This window comes from Crotalus tigris, unplaced genomic scaffold, assembly GCF_016545835.1.
Source record: "Crotalus tigris isolate CLP2741 ecotype Arizona unplaced genomic scaffold, ASM1654583v1 scf7180000021114.83860, whole genome shotgun sequence".
NCBI classification, from domain to species: Eukaryota; Metazoa; Chordata; class Lepidosauria; order Squamata; family Viperidae; genus Crotalus; species Crotalus tigris.
Genome location: NW_024098356.1, coordinates 1 through 25763, shown reverse-complemented (window position 1 = coordinate 25763; position 25763 = coordinate 1). Strand labels below are relative to the sequence as shown.

At 36.5% G+C, this 25763-nt stretch overlaps 1 protein-coding gene across 1 annotated transcript in view; it reads left to right on the top strand.

The window, feature by feature from the left end:
* LOC120320030 (piezo-type mechanosensitive ion channel component 2-like) overlaps positions 1-25723 on the top strand; it is a gene marked incomplete at its 3' end in the record, with an annotated part of 44910 nt that extends 19187 nt beyond the window's left edge. The window contains exons 12-30 of the mRNA XM_039369453.1: positions 792-973; positions 1681-1829; positions 7055-7231; positions 9014-9055; positions 10164-10196; positions 11751-11821; positions 12410-12573; positions 13087-13263; positions 13759-13902; positions 14385-14585; positions 15807-16011; positions 16197-16298; positions 17724-17889; positions 18801-19044; positions 20648-20744; positions 22787-22949; positions 23555-23644; positions 24431-24498; positions 25614-25723. Coding sequence (XP_039225387.1) covers positions 792-973; positions 1681-1829; positions 7055-7231; positions 9014-9055; positions 10164-10196; positions 11751-11821; positions 12410-12573; positions 13087-13263; positions 13759-13902; positions 14385-14585; positions 15807-16011; positions 16197-16298; positions 17724-17889; positions 18801-19044; positions 20648-20744; positions 22787-22949; positions 23555-23644; positions 24431-24498; positions 25614-25723 — 2585 coding nt within the window. The remainder of the gene's footprint in view (positions 1-791; positions 974-1680; positions 1830-7054; positions 7232-9013; positions 9056-10163; positions 10197-11750; positions 11822-12409; positions 12574-13086; positions 13264-13758; positions 13903-14384; positions 14586-15806; positions 16012-16196; positions 16299-17723; positions 17890-18800; positions 19045-20647; positions 20745-22786; positions 22950-23554; positions 23645-24430; positions 24499-25613) is intronic.
* Between the last annotated feature and the right edge of the window lie 40 nt (positions 25724-25763).

Sequence of the window (25763 nt, the reverse complement as noted above, 5' to 3'; positions counted from 1 at the left end):
AAAGTTTGATTTCCCTGTTTAAAAATCAGTGAGTTGGACACCGGACTCTGCTCCCCACCTGCTCCCAATTTCTGGGTTCAAGAAATCTGTTATTCTCTCCACCACCTCCTAGCACTGAAAGCATATAGGGGTGTGTGCCCATGAATGCATGCTAGCATCTTTTTTTCTTTGTGTTGATTGAGGGCAAAATTGTTTTTATTATTCTGGAAGCCAGGTTAACTCAGGGTTGGTGGTGGTTGTGTTTCAGTCTTATTTTTTTTATATTGTCCTATTAGTGAGTGAGAGAAAAAACAAGTTGACTCATGTTGGAGCCACCAGGCATGAGGATGATTGGTGCTGTATTCAAACTGTTTTGAAAAGGATTGAAATCTGTATGGTTTGAGAGTGTATGATTCTTTTAGAATGAAGAATGGGAATATGTATTGTTGGGGAGGAGATGGATGCTACATACATTACGCTTTGTGCATATAGAAGTGTTCAATGAACAATTATTCAGTGTAGAATATTTCATTCTTAAGAAAAAAGAGGGGACATATCTGCACATATAGGTAGCATTATGGTAGAGGTGGAGGGAAAGTGGGCGTTCTGTGCTTATTCCAAGCTCAATCTTATCTAGAGCTATTCAGCAGGAAATCCTGTGGAATCCAATGAGACTTGCTGCTAAATAAGCATACACTGGATTATAATCTTATACCACAAATAGTCAAATGTAATACCATTTATCCTAAAAGATCATTCTGTTCCATTAAATATTGATGATGCTCCTGATTGATTGTACACTCCTGTTGCAGAAATGGACACACAGCAAAATCTGTTTGTTGAAATACTTGGTTCTATATTTAAGAGGATCCTAGTAAAATACTGGATTTACTTCTGTTCCATCATGTTCTTTATTGTCAGTTTCAATGGCAAAGTGGTCGTGTATAAAATTCTTTACATTATCCTTTTTCTGTTCTGTGTGGCTATGTATCAGGTAAGCAGATCTGGAATTTGAGACTTATGTTTGATTCCTAACTTCTGAAGGGAAAGGAAAGCACTGCCAAATCAAATCTGTTAGTTTGCAGTTCTTTTGATGCCTTATCTTTGAAATTTTAATCTTTTTCTATTTCTTCATTAGTTTGCAATTTGTGTAGAAGTTTGCAGAAAAATACATTTCCATATATTTTTTTCAAAGGCTTATAACGGTCTATAATGTTATGTCACATTCAGATGCTATTGTGTTTACAGAAGTGCCTTAGAAGTTTCAAAGTGCCAACATTAAAAATACTTTCAAATTAGTTCATTCCTTGGCTTCAGAAATGTATGCATATGATAGATTCACATTAAATTATAATAAAAAAAATCCCTTATTCCTTATAGTCTAGCTATGTTATTTTAATTCACATATGGGAGAAACTGTCTACTGTAGGTCTCTAAATGCAGTTATGATTACTGAGAGTTTTCTTTCTTAAAATTTCTGAGGGTTGCATAAGAAGTTGAAATTCCTAAACAAAGAAAATAATTCCAGACACACTATATTTATCTACAGTCACAATTTTATATCAACATAAAGACAAATGGCCTTTGAAAACTCTGTAGTTCAGTTTAATTTGTTGTGACTCTTATCTACTATAAGTCTTCCAGTAGGTTACCTGATTATATTCAATACTAAGGCTGCAAAATTGATTTTGTTGGTTCTAGATTCATTATGAAGGATGGCGACAAGTCTTGAAAGGATTTTGGCTGATAAGTGTCTCCTATTCGATGGTAGTCCTCATTGCTTTGTATACCTACCAGTTTGAGATGGTTTCTGCATTTTTCCTAAAATCTTTGGAAATATCAGAGGAAAGGTAAGGGCTTTAATTTAAGATTCTATATTTCTATTGTATCTTGAGATTTTTTTCCCCAAACTCTGGTGTATAATAGTAAATAGGGAATTTGCTGCTAGTATTAAAATATAGATGCCAATACTAGATCAACCCCCTTTATGGATTACTGCCTTGTCGTGGCGAAGGGGCTTGCGTAACTCAATGAAGCTATAAGCTATGCCGTGCAGGGCCACCCAAGACGGACAGGTTATAGCAGAGAGTTCTGACAAAATGTGATCCACTGGAGAAGGAAATGGCAAACCACTCCAGTATCTTTGCCATGAAAACCCCATGGACAGTACTAAAAGGAAAAAAGATATGACGCTGGAAGATGAGCCCCTCAGGTCGGAAGGTGTCCAATATGCTACTGGGGAAGAGCAGAGGGCTAGTACTAGTAGCGCCAGAAAGAATGAAGCGACTGGGCCAAAGCCGAAAGGACGCTCAGCTGTGGATATATCTGGTGGTGAAAGGAAAGTCCGATGCTGTAAAGATTTTTCTCCATAGGAACCTGGAATGTAAGATCCATGAATCAAGGCAAGCTAGACGTAGTAAAAAAAGAGATGACAAGACTGAACATCAACATCTTAGGAATCAGCGAACTAAAATGGACATGAATGGGTGAATTTAACTCAGATGACCATCAGGTATACTACTGTGGGCAAGAATCCCTCAGAAGAAATGGAGTAGCCTTCATAGTCAATAAAAGAATAGGAAAAGCAATACTGGGATACAATCCTCAAAATGACAGAATGATCTCTATTCGAATCCAAGGCAAACCATTCAATATCACAGTAGTCCAAATCTATGCCCCAACCACTGCTGCTGAAGAGGATGAAATTGACCGGTTCTATGAAGCCCTACAGCACCTTATAGAATTAACACCAAAAAATGATGTCCTTATCATCATGGGGGATTGGAATGCTAAGGTAGGAAGCCAAAAGATAACCGGAATAACAGGCAAGTTTGGCCTTGGAGTACAAAATGAAGCAGGGCACAGGCTAATAGAATTTTGTCAAGAGAATACGATGGTCATAACAAACACTCTTTTCCAACAACCCAAGAGACGGCTCTACACATGGACATCACCAGACGGTCAACATAGAAATCAGATTGACTATGTGCTCTGCAGCCAAAGATGGAGAAGCTCTATACAGTCAGTAAAAACAAGACCAGGAGCTGACTGTGGCTCAGATCATGAGCTTCTCGTTGCAAAATTTAGGCTTAAATTGAAAAAAGTAGGGAAAAGCACTAGGCCACTCAGGTATGAACTAAATCATATTCCTGATGAATATACAGTAGAGGTGACAAATAGATTTAAGGAACTGGATCTGATAGACAGAGTGCCTGAAGAACTATGGATGGAAGTTCGCAACATTGTACAAGAGGTAGCAACTAAAACCATCCCAAAGAAAAAGAAATGCAAGAAAGCAAAATGGCTGTCTGAGGAAGCTTTGCAAATAGCTGAGGAAAGAAGGGAAGCGAAAGGCAAAGGAGAAAGAGAAAGATACACCCAATTGAATGCAGAATTCCAGAGAGTAGCTAGAAGAGATAAGAATGCCTTCTTAAATGAACAGTGCAAAGAAATAGAAGAAAACAACAGAATAGGGAGGACCAGAGATCTCTTCAAGAAAATTGGAGATATGAAGGGAACGTTTCATGCAAAGATGGGCATGATAAAGGACCAAAATGGCAGAGACCTAACAGAGGCAGAAGAGATTAAGAAGAGATGGCAAAACTGCACAGAAGAACTATACAAGAATGAGCTTAACATCCCAGATAACCACAATGAGATGGTCATTGACCTCGAACCAGACATCCTAGAATGTGAAGTGAAATGGGCCTTAGAAAATCTGAGCAACAACAAAGCTAGTGGAGGTGACAGTATTCCAGCTGAGCTATTCAAAATCTTAAAAGACGATGCAGTAAAAGTGCTACACTCAATTTGCCAGCAAATTTGGAAAACTCAACAGTGGCCACAGGATTGGAAAAGGTCAGTTTACATTCCAATTCCAAAGAAAGGCAATGCCAAAGAATGTTCAAACTATCGCACCATTGCACTCATTTCACATGCTAGTAAAGTTATGCTTAAAATCCTACAAGCTAGACTCCAGCAGTATGTGGATCGAGAACTACCAGAAGTACAGGCAGGATTTCGAAGAGGCAGAGGAACTAGAGATCAAATTGCCAACATACGCTGGATCATGGAGAAAGCTAGGGAGTTCCAGAAAAACATCTACTTCTGCTTCATTGACTATGCAAAAGCCTTTGATTGTGTGGATCACAACAAATTGTGGCAAGTCCTTAAAGAGATGGGAGTACCAGACCATCTCATTTGTCTCTTGAGAAACCTATATGTGGGTCAAGAAGCAACAGTGAGAACCGAACACGGAACCACTGATTGGTTCAAAATTGGAAAAGGAGTCCGGCAAGGCTGTATACTGTCGCCCTGCCTATTTAACTTATATGCAGAGCACATCATGAGAAAGGCAGGGCTAGATGAATCAAAAGTTGGAATTAAGATTGCCGGGAGAAATATCAACAACCTAAGATATGCAGATGATACCACTCTGATGGCAGAAAGTGAAGAGGAACTAAAGAGCCTCTTGATGCGGGTGAAGAAGGAGAGTGCAAAAGTTGGCTTGAAACTCAACATTAAGAAAACCAAAATCATGGCATCCGGCCCTCTCAATTCCTGGCAAATAGATGGGGAAGAAATGGAGGTAGTGACAGATTTTATTTTTCTGGGCTCCAAGATCACCTCAGATGGGGACTGCAGCCAAGAAATTAAAAGACGCTTGCTCCTGGGGAGGAAAGCTATGGCAAATCTAGACAGCATACTAAAAAGCAGAGACATCACCCTGCCAACAAAAGTGCGTATAGTCCAGGCCATGGTTTTCCCAGTTGCAATGTATGGCTGTGAAAGTTGGACCATAAGAAAGGCTGAGCGCAAAAGAATTGAGGCCTTTGAACTATGGTGCTGGAGAAGACTCCTGCGAGTCCCTTGGACTGCAAGGTGTTCAAACCGGTCAGTCCTAGAAGATATCAACCCCGACTGCTCTTTAGAAGGCCAGATCCTGAAGTTGAAACTCAAGTACTTTGGCCACCTAATGAGAAGGAAGGATTCACTGGAGAAGAGCCTAATGCTGGGAAAGATTGAGGGCAATAGAAGAAGGGGACGACAGAGAATGAGATGGCTGGATGGAGTCACTGAAGCAGTAGGTGTGAATTTAAATGGACTCCAGAAGATGGTAGAGGACAGGAAGACCTGGAGGAACGTTGTCCATGGGGTCGCGATGGGTGGGACACGACTTCGCAATTAACAACAACAACTAGATCAACTCAGCTACAACTCTCAAATCTTCTCCAAGTCTAATTCAGCTGTGGGCACTTCATGGCACACACATATAGATGTTAGTACAGGTTGTTTTGTTTAATAAGCACTTGTTTAGTGATCATTCAAATGGCCCTGAATGAGGGTGACTTACAACCAGTCCTCAAAGTTCCAATAATTGGAATGTACTTACATCACATTATTATGATACAGGTATTTAGTAACCAGCTTGCAATTATAATGTTGCAGCACCTCGCCATTTGCGACCTACACAACCAAAGTCAATGGACATCATGCTTAAAATGACATGAGATTTGCTTAAGTGTAGCAACTGGAAGTGCTGGAACTTGAAATTCCAGTCCTAATTCCCATCCTATAATAATATAGAAATGTTTGGGGTTTTTTTTATCAACTTCTCAGTCTGACATGCCTTGTGGGGGTTAGATTTAAGCTATAATAAATTACTGGGAAAAGCCATATAAATGTTGGAAGTATGGCAAAGCAAAGCACAGATATATTTATTATTAGATTTTTTTTAATCGTGCCTTTATAACTTTATAAAAAAATGCATGCTGATGAACATATCTAATACTCCTTTCACCTCCTATTTTCCTCACAAATATAACCCTATGAGGTGAGGTGAATTGAGAGAGAGAGAATCACTGGCTTTCATGCCTAAAGCAGAACTAGAATTCATGGTGTTCTGGTTTCTAGGCCAGCACCTTAACCACTACACCAAACAGGCTTCCATAGATATATGCATGCATGGTGGGCCCTGTTACATTATACAAAGTGTCAGGTAAGAATTACTTACAGAGATTAATAATATGGCTATGGGATATTTAAGCTACAGTCCCAAGACTGTAGTTTTTGTTGCTATTTAATGAGGCAACTCAAAAAGCTAAAAACAAAGTAACTGCTCAATTCATAATTGTTACAGCAAGGTTGACTATATCACAACATTAGAAAAACCCAGAGGCTCCATTACTAGATATCTGATATGAAAAATTATGGAAAATGGTTGTAATGGAAAAACTGACATTTAGAAGATGGGAAGTGTTGGATTTTATCAAAAAGTTACTTTTGTTTCAATTAGAAGTAATCCTTTTGGCAAAGCATAATGGACCAATTTCCTCTTTTTTGTTTACCCCAGTATATACAAAAATTGTTCTTGGAATGTTGGCTTGTTTTTTTTTTAAATATCTGCTGTTTTTTTAAATCAATAAGACCTCTAGTATTCCTCAGAATTTCTAAAAGAAGGACCAACCAGGCCCATCTTTTCCCAGAGAAGGTTATCTGAAGGAATTTAAGAGGAAACATTCTGTTTCCAGCTGGCTGAGCCAGTCTTGATGCCTTTTCATAATAGGGTTGAATAGTTAGACAAGTTACTTGGCCTAGTGATGGTCAATCCATCAACCCATTGTCCCATGAGATGGCATTTCTTCTTCTTTAGGGAAAAATGTTCTTTAGAGAGCTGTGGTATATCAGATTATTACATATAAGTTCTGCCAATGTTTTTCTCTGCAAGGACCTATGAGCCACACATTTAGAATATTATTTACAGAAATAACTTTCCACACACGCTATTTACCTGTTAAGTAAAGAGCTGTAGACAGGAATATTTAAAAATCAACTAGATTAAGGCCTGATGGGTAATCAAGGTGGCCAGAGGTGTGCAAGTGTGTTGAAATGTGTTTACCTGAGGAAAGGATATAGAATGCCCTTTCTCTCCGAGTAACTGGCTAGGTTCATCATTCTTTTAAATTAATAATCGTACATGTATTGACTTATGTTTGAGTACCTGTAATGTGAAAGAATTATTTTCTTCTTTTTCATCAGCTGAATCTGCATATATTTTTGTCTTTTCATTTGCTAGATTAAAAGATTTGGGTCTTGAACGGTTCAGCACAAAGGAACTTTTTACAAACATTATATTATCGTATGCCTTTCTTCTGACCTGTATCTTTCAAATGCATTATTTCCATAAAGATTTCCTGAAGATCACAAATCTGACTAATATTTCTGTGAATCCATCTTCTTCTTCACCTGGCAGGTATTATGTGCAGACTAGTGTATTCAAAATACACTCTATAATAGAAAATACATTGATGGATACATATGTGGTGTGTGTGTGTGTGTGTGTGTGTGTGTGAGAGAGAGAGAGAGAGAGAGAGAGAGAGAGAGAGAGAGAAGAAAGAAAGAAAGAAAGGATAAATAGATGATAGACAGACAGACAGACAGACAGATATATAGAGAGACAGATAAACTCCTCTTTAGAAATAAACATGTTTTATGAATATGTGTTCTTAATAATGAATGTATGTATACACATATCTTCCCTTCTGAATGGCTTATTGGGTCATGGAACTACCAACCACTAGTAACTGTTCTTTTACTCTATGGAAATGGCAAGGTAGATGATTTTGGCTTCATATTTTCTGTATTTCATATGGAAACGTAATTGCTCAGGGATAGAATTTCTTGCAAATAAATAGTCCCATGGTTATTGCTAATTAGATAGCAATAGCAATAACAATAACAATAGCAATAAGACTTATATACCACTTCAAAGTGCTTTACATCACTCTCTAAGCAGTTTATAGAGTCAGCATATTGCCCCAAACAATCTAGGTACTCATTTTACTGACCTTAGAAGGATGGAAGGTTGAGTCAACCTTGAGCCGGTGAGAATCCTGGCAGAGAGCTAAATTAGCCTGCAATACTGCATTCTAACCATTACGCTACCACAATTCCTAATTCTCCTTAGATCTTTAAGAGATGTCACTGGGATGTTAAAATGACACTGATGTGGGCTGGCCAAAAATTTGAGATCCAACGCAGTGGTTACAGTGTTAAATTTGGAATGGGGAAACCCAGGTTCTACTCCATCCCCTGGATATTTGTATACCTTTAAGCCATTCGTTTTATCTCAATCCAACCTAACTTATAGGTGGTGATTGTTATGGAAAAATAAGTATCTGTCAAATAAAAATACTAAATATTCTCATCTATCCCTTCCTCTTTTTGATATGGCTCCTCCTCAGTTATTTATCCGACTTCAACACACTCCCCCACCTGGTTTTTATTCTCCTGACCCTATTTAGGATTTTGCTTAAACGTGTGAAGTCATGCTCACTATCTCCAACCTCCCTGTTTTCTCATATCATTCACTCTCCAGAGTAGAAAGTTCTACTCACATTCAGCAAAAAGTAATCAGAATTTTCTCTCCCACCACGAATCTGGCTTTCTTCAAGACCATGACAAGCAGCATCTACAATGCAACTATCTTAACTTTTATTATTCTTCATTTCTAATTGTTTATCAGAACTCTTATGTGAAGTAACTTGTTTTTATTACATCAGCTTTTCTCCAGCTTGCTTCTGGGCCTGTTGCACTACATTTCCTACAATTTGCAAAATGTTTTTAGCCAAATTATTCTTAACTCCATTAAGAGTTAAGTTGAGTCTCCTTCAAATCTAGTTGATCCACATGATTTATATGAACACATGCCCACAATTTTCTTGTTATGATAATGAAATGGTTTACTACTGAATTCTGGATTTTTTTTTTTAATTTGCAGTTTGGCTCACAGACTTGGAAAGTCTCTCATTTTGAGAGTTTCCATTCACAAGTTAGCTTCCTAGACCAATCAAGGTTTATCAGATGCTGCTGTCTGTTGATCCAGATTATCAAATATGGGAGGACTATAGAATATGGAAAGTGAAACAGGAAGATTTTTTTTCTTTAAGGGATGAAATATCTTTACTACTATGATACTGGTTTTTATTAATTGAAATTAAATAGGTGCTGAGATTTATGTTCTTTTTCTACCCAGTGACAAAGACATGGAAATTCTTGTGTGTCTTCTGGCAAATAAGTGAGTTGGCTTTATCTCTTGAAACTTTTTCTTGCAAATGACATTATCCAGAAAAAAATACAGTTTCATATGGCATGTTTTTATGTTCCATATGCAACTTCTTGTGAATCATCTAGAGGTGTTTAATAAGACAATATAAAATATGGTAAATGAATGAACGAATGAATAAATAAATAAATAAATTTTCTCACATAGATCTGAATTTGTGATGTTAACTCTTGTTTGCACTCTCTGTCATTTGTGTCTCTGACCCCTCCCCCCCGTGGGCAGGCTTTTACTTTAGCCATGCATGCTTAACAGATACTAGCTCTTAGAGCAGGGTGTCAAACTGCCTGCCGATGGGCTAGATGTGTCATGCCGAAACCACGCCCACCCCATTACCAGCAATGGGAAAAAAGTTTCAATACGTTGCGACACGTCACATGATGTTGCAAGTTTGACACCCCTGTCTTAGAGCTATGCAAATTTTTAAAATAAATTCCCACAAGGATGTGCATATGTATGTATGAAGAGTCAACCTGAAGCAGCCTTTGAGGCAGTTGTGTAAGACTGAAAAAAGATGCAGCTGCTTTAATGCTTTGAAGAGGTGCTTTATATATATGCACTCCTTTGTACTGTGAAACACTTTTCTTGATGGATTGGCACACCTCTGCCAGTTATCGATAGAGCAGAAAGCTAGCCAAAGTTAATTTTGCTTTCTAGAGTTGAATCATAAGTACTTTTAAAACTCAGATAAAATGAAATATTGCTAAAAGTATGAAATCACAGCCAGCAATTATTGCTCATGGAAATGTCCTGTTCCAAGAAGGGATGCATTTCTGAATATTGATAGGGTGCTGAATGTTGCAATCATAAATAGACTTCCTTGGAGTAAGTCAGCTTGAATTCAAACACTCTTACTTTTAAGTATATGTGTAAATACTTGAACTATAAGATTCTGCTAAAGGAGCTGTGGCTCATTGAAAGGACACTGATGTCCTTAAACTGCCCTCTCCAATTAGATGTTTCTGGTAGCATTTGGGAAAGACTTTGTCTATAATCCAAACATTTGGGAATTTTCTGTACTTGCAATGTCATTTGTGTTTTTTTTTATTTTTAAACTTTTCAGGGTTAAGGAAACATTCCAGAAACTGCAAAGTAGGTGAGCTTGAAATGCATAGAATATTAAACGTTTGAATTTGCTTAACCTTTGAAGCCTATGCAGCTCAAGTGGGCAGAATTTATCAGAAAAAAAGATACCTAGACTCTGTATTATAGTATTCCATACTATAAAAGTAGCACCTTGAATTGCCCTTGAAAGTATATAGTTAATCAGTGCAGTACCTGTAGCAACAGGATAACACAGTATCAAGACTGACCAGGAAGCATATGGGTCATTTCAATTTAGACCAACTAAGTTTTTGGTTGATCTTTAAGGGCAACCCCATGGGAATGAGTTGCAGTGATTGAAATGAGAAATAATAAGTGCATTGGTGACTCAGTGCATCCAAGTATGGTTGCAACTGATACACCAGCTAAGAAAACTCATCCTGGCCACAGAGTCCATCTGCTCTTTAAGCAGGAGCCAGAAGACCTAGAGGACACCAGAGTATGAGCTACTGTTTTGTAGGAATGCAATCCCACTGATATAAAAGATGGTAGCATTCTAGAAATATCAGGCTTCTGAATTTACAGCTGCTGCATCTTGTTTGGATTGAGTCCAGATCTATTTTTCTTCCATTTCTATGGAATGGAAATTTTCTTGACCTACTCATTTCCAGGTGGACTTTCTCTGGTGATGCTGGCTGAGGACACTTTTTGCAGAAAACTAAATACCTTGCCTCTGACTGTAGTTTTGTTTTACTGCATGGGTGTTGAGCGTTAAAGCTAGAAACCAAGGAAAAATCACAGTTGATGATTAAGGCAAAAATGTTGTGAACATTCAAATACTAATAATTATTGATAACAATTTTTTAAACTGATATGCAGCCTGACTCCCAGCAACTCTGGGTAGGTTAACATTTTTTAAAAAAAAATATTTAAAAACAGGTAAAAATATAAGAAACACAAAACAAAGAACAAACATAGCAAGATGGGAACAAGAACAAGGAAAAGGATGACAGTCATCTTTACCAGAGGGCTGAGTGAAAAGCCATGTCTCCAAGGCCTTTCGAAATACCAGTAGAGTCAAGGGTATTAGAATCTAAAAGGGAACTTTATTACAGAGGGCTGAGGCTGCAACAGAGAAGGCCCACTTCCAATGTCCTGAAAGTTGCACTGTTTAATCAATAGATCCTGAAGCATGCCAACTCTACCAGATTGGATCAGCTAGACAGGTGGTTTCTCAAGTATCCTAGCCATAAAGGACTTTATAGGTAGAGACAAGCATGCCCATCACTGCCTGTGTTGCTGCATTCTGAATTAGTTGAAGATTCTGGGTGGTTTTCAAGAGCAGTGCCATATAGAATGCAAGTCTACCATTCATTTTCTTTTGGTTTTATTAAAAACTTCCTGAAAAATATTTACTTGTCAGGGATTATTGTCTCCCTCATTACCTATAATACATCACAAGATGAGCAGCATATAAATTTGATAAATAAATAAACAATAAAGAAAAATAACTCTTAAAAAATTACCTGAATGACCTAAAATGTATCTTGCTTCATTACCCATGCAATAACTATTCTGGTTAGCTATTCTAATGTATTTTAAACAGGCTGGCTCCTGAGCCGTTACAGCAGCCTTTTCCAGATGGACTGGAGAAGTCTGAGAATACCACAGAAAATGGTAAGGCTGAAGAGTAAACTCTTCTATTTAAAATTTAGAAAGTAGTGGTTTGCTTTATTGTAATAAATTTGGCATTCATTTTGTAAATGTAATATTTTGTCTCCCAATCCCAGTATAAAACAGATGGCAAGGGGTGTGCTATTTTTAGGTTTGGGGAACAAAATTCATCAGTAGGATGAACCTCCCGACTGGTGAATTCTGACAATATTCTTGGAAGTAGGTGCAGACTACAGCATCAGACTTTGAACCAATGTTTCTCAAACTTGGCAACTTTAAGGTGTGTGGATTTCAACTCCCAGAATTCCTCAACAAGCCAAGGTTGAATGAATTCATATGCAAATTCAACCCAGTTTTCTAGTCATACTTCTATTCACATAACTGCAATTTTCAAAAAGAATTAGCAGTATTTTCATCAAACTAATATTTTTTCTTTGGTCACAGCAGTGGTTTTATCAGATTTCTCTCTGCCATGTTATTTGTTTATCCTTTCATTGAGAAACTTTTAAAGTGCAAACCCTTGGGCAAATCCCAGGTCCTTTTTTATTTTGCTTATTTTGTTTTTTTAAAATCAATTACTTTTCTTTTTAGAGGTAAAGAGGAATAAATGGACAGAAGTGGTTGATAATTTGGCACCTTGTCTTCTGAAGATCATAGCAATAGTTCAGGAAATCCAGGTGCTTGCATGGAGATTTCTGGAGCTGCACATCCTTAAGATTGTGTCCACTTGCATTATCTGGATCACACTTCAAGAGGTTAGTTAATAACTATCACATCTGGAAAACAGTCCAAAGAGAAAACCAGGAATTAAGGCAGGAATTCAATCAAGAAAGCAGAACAAAATAAATCTGGATATAAATATTGAAGAAAAGAACACTCCTTTTCAACAGACCTTCATGAAATTGATTTATTAATATTTAATACAGAATTAAAAAACTAATAAACTAATAATCTAGAATGTTGTTTAGGTATGTTATGGATTCTTCAAGTTACAAAGGTTCTAAAGTTTAGATGTGATTATAAATATAATGTGTTTATTCGTCAATATCTTGATCTTTATTTTGGGTATTGTGTCTGGTTACAAATGTATGAAAAATCAAACTGTTATTACTATGGCTAGGTTTGAGGGTAAACTTTCTAACGTGGATTAGATCAACTGTTTTACTTGATCAAGACTGAAGCAGAAGACGGAAATTGATTTGTTTGCAAAGATGATTCCTGTTGGCTTTGCTTTTTTACTTTATCTGCTTATGTCCAATTTTCTGTAGGTGTGTTTGATGAACTACGTTTTCTTTATTGTATGGACATTTGCTATTCCTTATTCCAAATTTCGTCCCTATGCCTCAAGAATCTGTACATTTTGGTCTTGTGTGATGGTCATCTGGAAAATGTTGTATCAGTTGAAATTTATTAAGCCCTGGAATTATTCAACAAACTGCACTCAGGTCAGTGTGCTAATGGGCTGAGGATCCAAATTTCTCAAGCATTTTTTGTACTTCCTTGAAGGTGTTCCAGCTCCTTCAATCAGATACAAAACATTTTGCACATTCCTGATGATTAACTTCACCTTCAACAATTTGGTATCTTCAAGGTATTGGAATTGCAGCCCCAATATTTAAAAGTGGTATGACCTGGAACAGCTTATAGTATGGACTAGAAGTGGGGAGGTTTGAAAAAAATAAACAAATGAGTGTGTATTTTTCTAAAATAAAGTCCCCTCCTTTTTTTTCCCTTTGAGGGCTTTTTTGGCTTGCTCTTATTCTTTAAAAATGAAAACAAGAAGTACAATTGTATTCTGTAGAGTCATTTGACCAATGAGCCACCATATAAATTAAATGGGAAGTAATTAATTTTGAAAACAGAAGCGTTTGGCTAATAGGATGCCATATAAATTGAACAAATGAAGAATGAATGAGTTACTAAAGTGTCCATCTCTTTAGGATCTGCATTTGAATATGACTTACCATTCTATCAGTGTTGATGAGTTGTTGGAGAAATCATCTTTGTATGTGGCACCAATTGACCCAGCACTCTGGATTGGAGGGCTGATGAAGTGCTGTGACAATATTGTTCTTTGTCTAAAGGTAGGACTTTATTTAAGCACTAATATTATGGTAAGCAAGAGAATAAATATTACAGAATGAATCTTTTTGCTTATAAGACAATGAGTCTGACATTAGTCCTTCTAATGGGAAAACTAACATTTGTCTAATAATATTATCAGACAAACTTTATAATATCACTTTAACTTTAGGAATTAGACTGGTTCAAGACATTTTGCTATTTTAAAAAAATATGGTGTTAGATGTTCAAAAGCAGACCTAAATCATACTTTAGCACTAGTACTTGATTTCCATTGATCCACCATTAAGGAGGATCATTGAAAAGACAGTTCTGTCTTCCATCAAAAGAGAATGATTCATGGATAACAGCCATCAAAAACAAATATGTAGTTGTCTCAGTAGGGTGAACTATTGAAGAGGAAAATCATAGATGCTTTAGATAATTAGGATACTTGGGGAAACTGAGCATTCTTATGAAGGATGTATTTTCCTGTATTTCTTAGAACCATCTTACCATCCTGATTCTAATGGCTTTAGAAGCAACAGTGTATCGCCACCAATATTTTTACTGGACTCAGAAGCAATTATTGCCACCTGTCACAGGTAGCCTTTTTAATAATATTGCCCGGGAGAACTTGGATGAAGGGCTACTCAACTGCATCAAATACTTTCTCAACTATAGTTTTTACAAATTTGGACTGGAGGTGAGAAAATGTTGGTAAGAAAGGACCATATCTTCTTGGTATTGGGGAATGAGATAGGCAGCTTAGAAGACAAAAGATGTGTGGTTTCAAGTAGGAAGTAATCAGATGTGGCTCCAGAGAGCCAAGTGCGGAGGTAAGATGAAGCTTTCTGCCACCTGGTTCACATTATGGACTTCATTTTATAGTTTTGGGAATTCAGAGAGAAATCCATCTGTTTCCCCTACAAACATGTAGATAAGACATTGTACAGTATTTAGTCTGTCCAATGTTTTCAAATGTTTTGAGACTGTGATATCCACAAGCCTTCAGCCATATTAGATTACAAAAAAAAAATAGCTTCTGGGCATGCTGATCGGGGATTCTGGAAGTTGTAATCATAGCAGACCTTAGAGTTACTGGATTGGGACATACTGGATTCATCTATATTGAATTGTACAGAAGATGAATTGCTGTCATTGGTATATCAGAGTTTTCTCTGCTTACATATAATTATATACATTTATTGAAGTACTATGGTTTTGCCTGCCATTGAAGGCAAAACACAAATGAATAACTATAAATACTGAACGGTGAACAAGTTTTTACTTTTAATAATGTTTATTTGTATCTCCTATTTTCTATTCTTTTATTTTTCCTTTAGTATCAGGTTAATTTGACTTACCGTAATAAGACCATGTTGTATTAGATTTATTAACTTTTTAGTTTAGTGCCTAGAAAATCAGGTACACTACTCTTAGTGAAGATAAATACAGAGCCATAAAGGGCTTTAAATATGATTAGCTGTGCTTTGATTATACCAGAAACTAAATAGCAACTAGTGCAGTTTTTGACGTAGTGGTAGTGTAATCAAGACATGCTTGTAACAATTACATGGGAGATTTGTATGATAAAGGATTCACTAATTATGAAGCAAACATTTCCAATATTGTATGCAGGTTGTCCTTGATTTGTAACCAGTAGCTTACTAGGAAGTAATGTCCATAGTGAACCATTCGTTTGCTTAACAACCACAGTGTTTACTTAACAACCATCACAAGAAACATTGTGACATACCAGTTTTATAATTATCACAACATATGACCATAATGGGCAGGCTTATTACGGTTATATGTTTAGACTACCTGTATATGATTGCAGACTCAGTTCTTGAGCTCAGTGTTAAGTCCCTTCAACCTGGCGCCATTGTGATGTTAGCTCAGCTGCCTCTTCTCCTTTTTTCAGATATGCTTTGTGGCGGCAATTAATGTGATTGGGCAACGCATGGACCTCTATGCACTTATCCATGCAAGTTGGCTGACTTACCTGTTGAGCTACCGTCAGAGGAAAGCAATAGCCCAAGTCTGGCCCAAATACTGTTTCTTCCTTGCCAACATTGTGGCCTTTCAGTATTTGATTTGTATTGGCCTCCCACCTGCTTTGTGCCAAGGTGAATGCAGCACTGTGTGGGGAAGCAGAGATATGTCATGTGGAGGGTAATAGCAATAATTGAGCAGAGGGCTGGCTTTGCTACTAGTGCTCAGCAGCTCCCTTTGCATCACACTTGTTCGGACAGCAAACTTGTAAATTAGTTTAAGAAGTTTTGTGTAACGCGGATGATCTCTTTGCTGACAGATTATCCATGGAGAAATTCCCACTGGTTGCTCCCTTCAAATCTGATTAAGTGGCTTTATCTGCCTGATTTTGCCGAGAGACCCAATACTCATTTTCTCCTGTGTAAGTATAAATTGGAAAGGGTAGCATCTGCTTAATGGGGAAATGTATTTTATTCTTAGACCAATATAGTTCTGGAATGTGTCTGCAGGTAACAGTGAAAATGACATGTCATACTTAAGGTCCTCCTAGAATTGCTTAATGAGATGAATGGCAATAGAAAACTAATAAGTAAATTACAGCTAAATTCTGTGTACAAATTGCAGTTGGGGGAAAATGTGGACAAAATAGGCAATGTTTATCTAGCTCCTTATTATCTATACTGTATGTAGAATAGATAATAAGGAGTTCTTATTGAAAAGATTACTATATTTAATATCCAAGGAATATAGGTATCTCAGTCCAAAGAATTTATTGAGCACTAAATGTCTATTCCTGATTTATATAAACTGCCCAGAGTTCTTTAACATTTCAGACATGGGATTTTTCTTGTCCAATCTGCATGAAATTCCTGCTCTTTTCCAGCAAGCAATGACTTTGTCCTTTTTAATTTAGATTGTATATACTGTATGGCTGTGGACTTGTTCTTCATTTTCTGTAGCTCTTGCAAATTCCTGTTGCAAAGCCTTCTTCATCTTACTTCTATCTTTTTACCTTTGAGTGCAATTGCATGGCAGTGCAATTTCTTACTATTAAAAATAAAATAAAAATAGTCACAAATGAAGGCAAATATACTGTATGTATCCCATTCGATCTTGCCATAAAAATAGTATTTAATTTTTTTTAAGACTTAACAAACACCCTGCTAAAGGAATTTTTCCACTTCCCAACTGAATGTGCCCCCTCTGGAGATCCTATTCGCTAATTACAATTCTTTGCTAAATCCTTCTCATTTTTTTAAAAAATAATCTATCTCCAAAAGGTTGCCCAACTATGCCCACCCTACTCTTTAATGTAGGCTCCCCCAGTTCAGAATGCAGTTTAAACAAATTGTACCTTAATAAAAATTCCAAATATGGGTGCAGTATTCTGGCACAAATAGAAAATATATTTGACATTGAGTTATCTATAATATCACTATATATTGAATTCCATGCAGAACACTTATCTAAATTTTAGTGCATCAGTTTTTTTATATCTTCTCAGGTTTGGGAGCTGTTTTAGGAAGCAATTGATCTTGTATTAGTGAACCTTTGTAAAGTTAATTTTTCTTCTTCTGGCTAACTTGAACAACTCAAGCAGCCGGTAGCAGTGAAAACAGCATAGCTGCCTCTAAGATTCATTATTGCAGTTTTGCAGCATTGATGCATTGTTTTTCAGTATTATGATGGAGCATGGACATTTATGTAATTGATAGCAAGATGACATTTTATATGACTGTTTATACACACAGATACTAGAAGGTGCCTTCTTGGAGAAAAATGTTATAATAAGAAGGTAGAGTAAAACCATTTTCTAGATTAAAAAAATTTTCCTTCCTTATGGCAGATGATTTTCTTCTTCTGCTTTTTGCTTCCTTCCAATGGCAAGTTTTTGAAGATGAGGATCAGCCTGTAGTCAGGCTGCAAGCTGGAGATAACTCAGAGATTAATCAAGATTTGGGCCCAACAGGTCTCGATGAATTCAGTCGGGTACCAAACTTTATCCATTGCAGGTAAGAAATAAAGGAAAACATGTTTATGTTTGGGTTTTCTCCAGAAAGCACACCAACTTCCCAATATACTATCCTCTAGATAAGTAAGGTTAAAGCCCTCATAATTCCTAGCTAGTACAACTATTTGAATTTAGGAGTACTTCTTAATATAACGCTGAATTTTTTCAGGTACTGATAGCAGCTGTGATTTCCAAATTCTCTTCCTTCCCCAACAGCAGTGTCACCTCAAGGTATATGGCACCACACATTAACTGATGGTGCCACCTCCTGCTAATGCAGTGGTTCTCAATCTGTGGGTCAGGACCCCATTTGGGGTCGAACGACCATTTCATGGGGGTCGCTAAACAACACAGTCCGCCATTTTCCCCCCCTTTTCCTTAGCTGTGCTACTCCCTTTTATTCTATTGGCTTTTGAAAGCCAATAGAATAGACTCTCTTGAATAGAGTCTAATTCTATTGGCTTTCAAAAGCCAATAGGAATTGTCCAGGCTGTCTCTGCCCTGCTGAGCTTGCCAAAAGTCCCATTCTGCAAACGGTGCTGCACCAGTTGAGTAGTCCTCGACTTATGACCGGTTGAGTAGTCCTTGACTTACGACCGGTTGGGGGTCGTGGCATTAAAAAGGTTGAGAACCACTGTGCTAATGCATAGATTTTTATTTTTAGAATAATTTGGAAGAAGTGGCAGCATTGGTGGCTCCTAAATTTTGGGACCTTAGGCCAATGTCTATTTGGCCTTAACTTAAACCTGACTCTACCCAACAAACTATAGTTATAAACAAAATGGCTTTATATAGTGAGTGAATTAAACCAGCACATTCTGTAGAACTTGTAGCCAATTCTGTCTTTGTTTCCCTCATTACTATACAATCTAGTTTCTATTAATTCCATTCTCATTATTTTCTTCTGAATAGATCTTATTTGGATCTGATGAAAGTGCTTATATTCAAGTACCTCTTTTGGATTGTCCTTTGTCTAATTTTTGTGACTGGGACAGCTAGGATCAGCATCTTCTGCGTGGGCTACTTGGTTGCCTGCTTCTACTTTATGCACTTTGGACAAAGCCTTCAGCTGAAGCCCATCAGAGACATTCTTAGACCATGGGACTACTTGATTGTCTACACTACTTTGGTTATAACAGTAAAGAATCTTCTTGCTGTATGTAGTGGGTTAATGTTTGTGATCAACTTGCTGAGGATGGGCAAAAATATCTATTTATTGTAAACTGCCTCAGAAAAAGTTATTTATTTATTTATTTATTTATTTATTTATGAGACTTATATACCGCTTTAAGTGCAAGCACTCTCTAAGCGGTATACACCAGTAAGCAATGTATATATATATTTACATTGCCTCCAACAATCTGGGTCCTCATTTTACCTACCCCGGAAGGATGGAAGGCTGAGTCAACCTTGAGCCGGTGAGATTTGAACCGCTGACCTGCTGAACACAGTCAGCTAAAGTGGCCTGCAGTACTGCACTGTAACTGCTACGCCACCTCGGCTCATATTTATTTCTAACAATTCTTTAACTGGATGAAAGAAGATTTGTTTCTTTGTTTTGAAATGGTCTTTGAAAAGAAAAAAAGAGTACTGGTGAATTTCTCATGTTCTTGCTCTTTTTATATATGAAGTAGGTGTAGAGGTCTTGTTTTTGGGCATATAAATTAATTTTTTGTAGCTTCTTATATTTAAATGTTAAGGGAATTTTATTTGATCACAAGGAAATTTTCTTAAGAGATTTCTCCCACTGGGCATCTTTGAAATTGAGAAGTTAGGATGGCTAAGGAAGCTTGAGAATGGTGGAAAGCCATGCAGCAGAAAATAACACAGATAGCAATTCCACAATTAACTAGACTTCAAAATACTGAGAAGAGAAATTTAAAGGAAATTCTCAAGCATTCTAAGAATAAGGTAGAAAAGGAGAAGTCTAAGCCTCTTTTTAGGGTTAGTGTGAGAAATTTCAATATTTTGGCATAGCCTTAAGAAGTATAGTTTGGAACCACTGTTGATGCAGAGGGAATTTAAGTGCAGTACATTGAAATTCTCATTGTGAAATAAGACATGTCAGACACTGCTCATAATTCTTAAAAGGATGCAGTAGAACTGGTTCCATAGGTTGAAATTATACAACTTCCAACATGTTTTTTTTTCAAAATCTAAAAGAGAAATACAGTACATGATAGGTGGTTATTTCTACTGAATCTAGCCTTCCTGTGATCCAGCAAACAGCCAATGGCTGAGCTGACAGGAGTTACTAACATAAGCAGATGTGCCTGCAGAGAGAGTAGAGCTTTTAATCCTCCCTTGATTACCCACGAACAACTCTAAATCCAAGTTGCAGTCTAGAAAAAACCTTAAAGGAAGTTGCTGTGTTTGCATAATCAAAGAAGAGAATTCTTATAATAATTTACAGCAGGTGGTGATAGGGTTATATTTGAATTTTTCTAATTCAAAACTCCAATTTGGACTTTCCATTTCTGAGGCTACTACTGGGCCATTTAGTCACTTGGGAAGTTAAAAGCTCAAACACATTCAAAATATTTTTATATTTTTAAATTTTATTTCTATTTATTTGAAAAACAAATTTACATACTTGCCCATTTGATCACCAGATTCTTGATCATTAAGGAAAGAGCTCCAATTTTACTACCCCTTATTTGTATTATCTTTCCCCCCCCCTTCCCCATGAGGCAGGGGAAAGATCTGGAGCTCTAATCCCTGCTAAATTGTTCTTTTTCCTCCCTTCTTTTTTCCTACAGGTTGGAGCATGTGCATACCTTAATAAATTACAAAGAAATTATTGTTGGTTAGTTCAGACCTTTGCTATGTATTGCACAATACCAGGATATGAAGTAGGTAAGTGAGAAGCAATTCCATAGAAAGATAGTCTTTATATTATAAGGCATCCTAAATGTTCCTTAAAGAGAATTATAGATCCACTTCAGTTTACTTCCTGGGTTTGTTGTGTTATGTTGCAGGACTAGGAGTGGTGAGATTTAGGTTCTAGTCCTCCCTTGGGCACAGAAGCCAAATGAGTGACTTTGGGGCGTTTCCCTCAACCTGGGATTAGAAAGTCAAAATTATCTACTAACCGGCACTGGACCTGAATGGTAGATTATGGCCCTTCAATGTAATGATATTTATCCTACAGTACATTGGAAAAACAAAACAACCACTTCACAAACACATGGCACAACATAGGAGAAAAAAAACCATCAGGTCTGAATTCAGCAGTCCATCTGCATTTGAAAGACAAAGGCTACTCTTTTTAAGACAGCAAAGTCCACATTCTGGACAGAGAGGAACACTGGTTTGAAAGAGAGGTCAAAGAGGCCATGTACATTAAAACTGAACAGCCCCCTCTCAATAGAGAGGAAGGAATACAACCACCACTTGTCATCTGTTTACAACACAGTCCTTTCAGTAGTTCCAAGAAGGCTCCACACCCATTTGCACTATTCAAGGGCACAGATAAAACTCCAAATGGCCTGAACAACTCTCAGAGAGAGTGCTAATGACCAGATGATTGCAAGGAATATAAATCCTTCCATTCTCCACCATTCAGTCAAAACTAAAGAAGCTTCTTGGATGAGAAGCAAACATCTTCAAGGAAAAACAAAGGAAGTCCAGCAGCCTTTTGAAAAAGCACTTTTGGGTTCCCTTAGCATAAACACCTAATAGTATAATGATTATGACTCTTGCCATGTAAATAGAAGATTACAGGTCTGAAACTGGCAGAAAGGTTTTTATTTTTTTTTCTTTCCCTTATCTTCCCACTTATATGTGTATGTGTCACCAAAGGCATCCATGTATATATAGATAACTACCACAAGTAACTGAAGAAAATGCAAAATGTTGCATCTGGGGAAGAAGCTTAATAGTAGAATGTTTGATTTCCATGCAAAAGATCTTAGATTCAATTGGAAAAAATCTTAAAAAGCAGTGGCCAGTCACAGTAGGTAATGTGAGGGCAGTTAGACAAGAACTCTTATCCAGAATAAGACAGATAATTATTCTTAAAGTAGTTGCCTGTACTCATTCATCTGTTATGCTCCTTCATGTATTGCAGATTGATACAGGTGGCTGGAAGCTTCTCCATTGATAGATTAAATTATGAGAGCCTTCAAAAATTGTAATATAGATCTGCTATGCAACTGATTTTTATAAATATGTTCTATAGATTCAGGAGATTCATGTTGCCTAAGCAGAAAAGCAAATTCTTGAACTCAGGTCTTAAAAAGGTTCCATAGTTAATCACAAAGAGCTAATGAATGTTGGGAATATTCAACCAAGGATGAGCAAGAGACTACCAAGAACTCCCAGGACTTTAGACTAGATTGGGAATTGAAAAACATATCCTGAAAGAAAACAATGGTAAATCATTTCTCTATCATCACCAAGAAAATAGCATCTTTATATTCACCAGTAATATAGCTTAACTGAAAGGACACCTTGAACCAAATGTATGGAAGATAATAGCTTGGATCATTTCTATGCAAAAATATCTTCTCTGTTGAAGGTTAGAGATATTTAACAATAGGACAGATTTTAGGCTTTGTGGAATTTTACCCATAGAATGTACTAGAGAAGCCATAATGTATTTATTTGTTTTATTTTGTGGACAAAAAATAAATAAAAGAGAAAACATAGTTTGTGACTTGTTTTCTTTTGGAGAGCTAAAGTTATCCTTGCTATCGCTGCAAAACAAAGTTTCATTCATGGTCTCCATGATATTCACATTACATTGTACAAAATGCAAGTTGTATAAATCTGTTAATATTAGTAATAACAAAAACAGCAACAACAGCAACATAATTATTTCTGTAGGGAAACTGGATGATCTACATTTCCAACTTACCACCTAGAAAAACAAGTTTGTGAATATTGTTTCTGCACAGATCCACCTAATAATGAGATATGTGAATTGCCTAAGGATGAAGCAGGTATCCTGTGGGATGCAGTATGTTTCACCCTCTTGCTGATTCAGAGAAGAGTTTTTATGAGCTACTATTATCTCTATATTGTGACTGATCTCAAAGCTACAGATTGCTTAGCCTCCAGGTATTTATCACCAATATTTGAAGTTTACAACGATATTAAACTTGCTTATTGTAAGTTGAGATGGAAACAAGGCTAAAGATGGATAATTAACTGATATAACTAACATCTAAGCAGACAATTGACATGGAACAATTGACATGTCTTAGTGTTATTCTCCATTACCCAGTTTAAGTCTTTCTTGAATTTACTAAAGAAACTGGTGACTATGTGAGTTCTGATCACATGACACATTTAAAACCACCGCAGGCTTGAGCAAGGATTGTGGTGATTTTTCAGACCAACATAATCCAATTAATATGGATTACCTATACATGGTACAGACAATAGAAAAGAATAGGTGCATTCCATGTGTTAAAATTTTGTTGTAGATTCCTCTGCTGTTAGTGATATTAATTAAATGGCTCCTTTACATACACATCTGTTTGAAGGCAGTACACATCTGAATATTATCAATACAGCAGTCTGTGAGCTTCATGGGTTTCCTACAAAGGCATCTTGCTGGCTGCCATTCTAATGTAGAAAAAAAGTAATACTGGATAAATTAGATCCTTGATCTACCAAGGCACAGTTTTGGAAAGATTGTTCCAACTTGTTTTTCAAAATAGGGCAGCTGAGATGTTTGAGTTGAAACTGAAAAAAAAGGTGATTTCTCGGATGGAAGAAAATAGAAAATCAATGGAAATCATGAAAAAGCAGTAAGTTTTTACATTTAGTTGCAGCAGCATCAAAAAACATACCTAGGAAATATGAGAAATCTATTTTCTTCTGAGGTGTTCAATTGGGAAAAGCACTAATGATGGATCTTCAGTTTAAAGGCAGAATATTTCAGTTTAGTATGTTAATATCATTAATGTCACCCATGTAGGCTGGATAGCTTTCAATCAGATTATTTGTTGTGACCAGAAGTATTGCATAAATATTTTGTCTTTCTTTCCTAAATTTTGTTTTTGTGGCAACTTTTTCTTCAGCTGTAGCATATACTGTATATTCATGAGAAATAGTCTGTGAAATTTGGGACAATTTACAAATAAAAATATTTATTGTTGTCCTCAGTGGTCCAAAGAAGTCTACATGCCTAAATGCATACCATAACTACAAAAAATGCTTACAGCTAATGTGAGTTAAAATGCTCCCCCCCAGTCTTTTCAGTGAAAGGATCTTCATATATATATAAAGATGTTAAATGGAAATTGTAGTCCTTGATGACCCTTAAATCCACAAATATGGAAGTGTGGTACATATTATTGGGAAAAGAAATAAGCTCAAATTTCAGACATCTTGTACTTTACATATTTAGGCTTCGTAGGAAGAATATATGCTGAATTCTATATTGGCAAGCAAGTGAAGCCTGCAAAAGAGAGAAAGAGAAATCATAATACTAGCATAGTCTTTTTAAAAAAATCTCAGTTATATTGGTATAAATGCATCCTTGATTTTTTTTTTGGAGCCAGGAAATCATCTGTTCTTTTGTGATTTTTTAGGATGGACTTGATTAAACCAAAATTTAAAAACCAAAGTTCCTGCAAAGTACTAGAAGCAGAGGATCCAGGTAAAAACCCTCATTTTTTTTTCCACGAAACTTTTGAATAGAAAATTTTGAATATTTAAATAATTAGGAGTTTGGATGCATTATGCATTAGATTACAGGTAGTCCTTGATTTACAACTGTTCATTTAGTGACTGTTCAAAGTTACAATGTCACTGAAAAAAGTGACTTATGACCATTTTTCACACTTATACATATTTGCAGCATCCTCATGGTAACGTGACCAAAATTTGGATGCTTGGCAACTGGTTCATGACAGTTGCGGTATTTCCAGATTGCAGTATCCCCAGACCTTTTGCAACCTTCTGACAAGTCAATGGGGAAATCAGATTCACTTAACAACCAGGTTATTAACTTAACAACTGTGATGATTCACTTAACAACCATGGCAAGAAAAGTCATAAAATGAGGCAAAACTCATTTAACAAATATCTCACTTAGCAACATAAATTTTGTGCTCACTTGTGGTTGTAAGTCATGGATTATCTGTATATATCTCTCACACATATTATGTATTTGTTTGGTGTGAATGACTGCACTTCTAAAATTTATTTTGAATAAAGCTTGGTTCCAGCTGATTTCATGAACATATCCAATATAGAAATGGATTATTTTTTGTTAATTTTTTCAACTTCTCAGACCTGATTATTGCTAGGCTTAGAAAAGCATGAACAATGAGTTAAATCAGTTGGTTAAAAATATTTTGGCTAATCAGAAATATGTCTTTGATTCAATAGTCAATAAACTTTAAATATATATATATATATTTGTAAGCAGAGGACTTACAAAAAATATAGGTGTCATCTTCAGGTACCGCATATAGCTCTCTTTCATGCAAGTGCAGTAGCTTAACATTGAATTGTTTCTACCTAATTTTCTTTTGATGGGTTGGGCTACAATTGGCTTGAATAGAGGGGAACTGAGGTTAATTCCATCTGCAGGACACCAGATTAAATAGAAAGCTATTTTAATTGGTTTTAGTATTTGTGAGTAAGTAATGTGGCCATGGAGCTGCAATCTTGAGGAGCTGAAAACATGGCTGAAAGATCTGAGTTTTGTCTGTATGGCATAGAATTCCATAAGAGTTTTTTAATATCTGCATTTCCTCTCTATTTCAGTGGTTCAAAATGGGAGCTATTGCCTTTTTGATACAGATAGTGAAGAAGAAGAACATGAATACTCTGAAAAGAGCAAAAAAGAATTCTTTAGAAAGAAAACAGCATGGCAGGTATGACCAATTTCTGGAGAGGAAAAAACTGAGTTGGGGT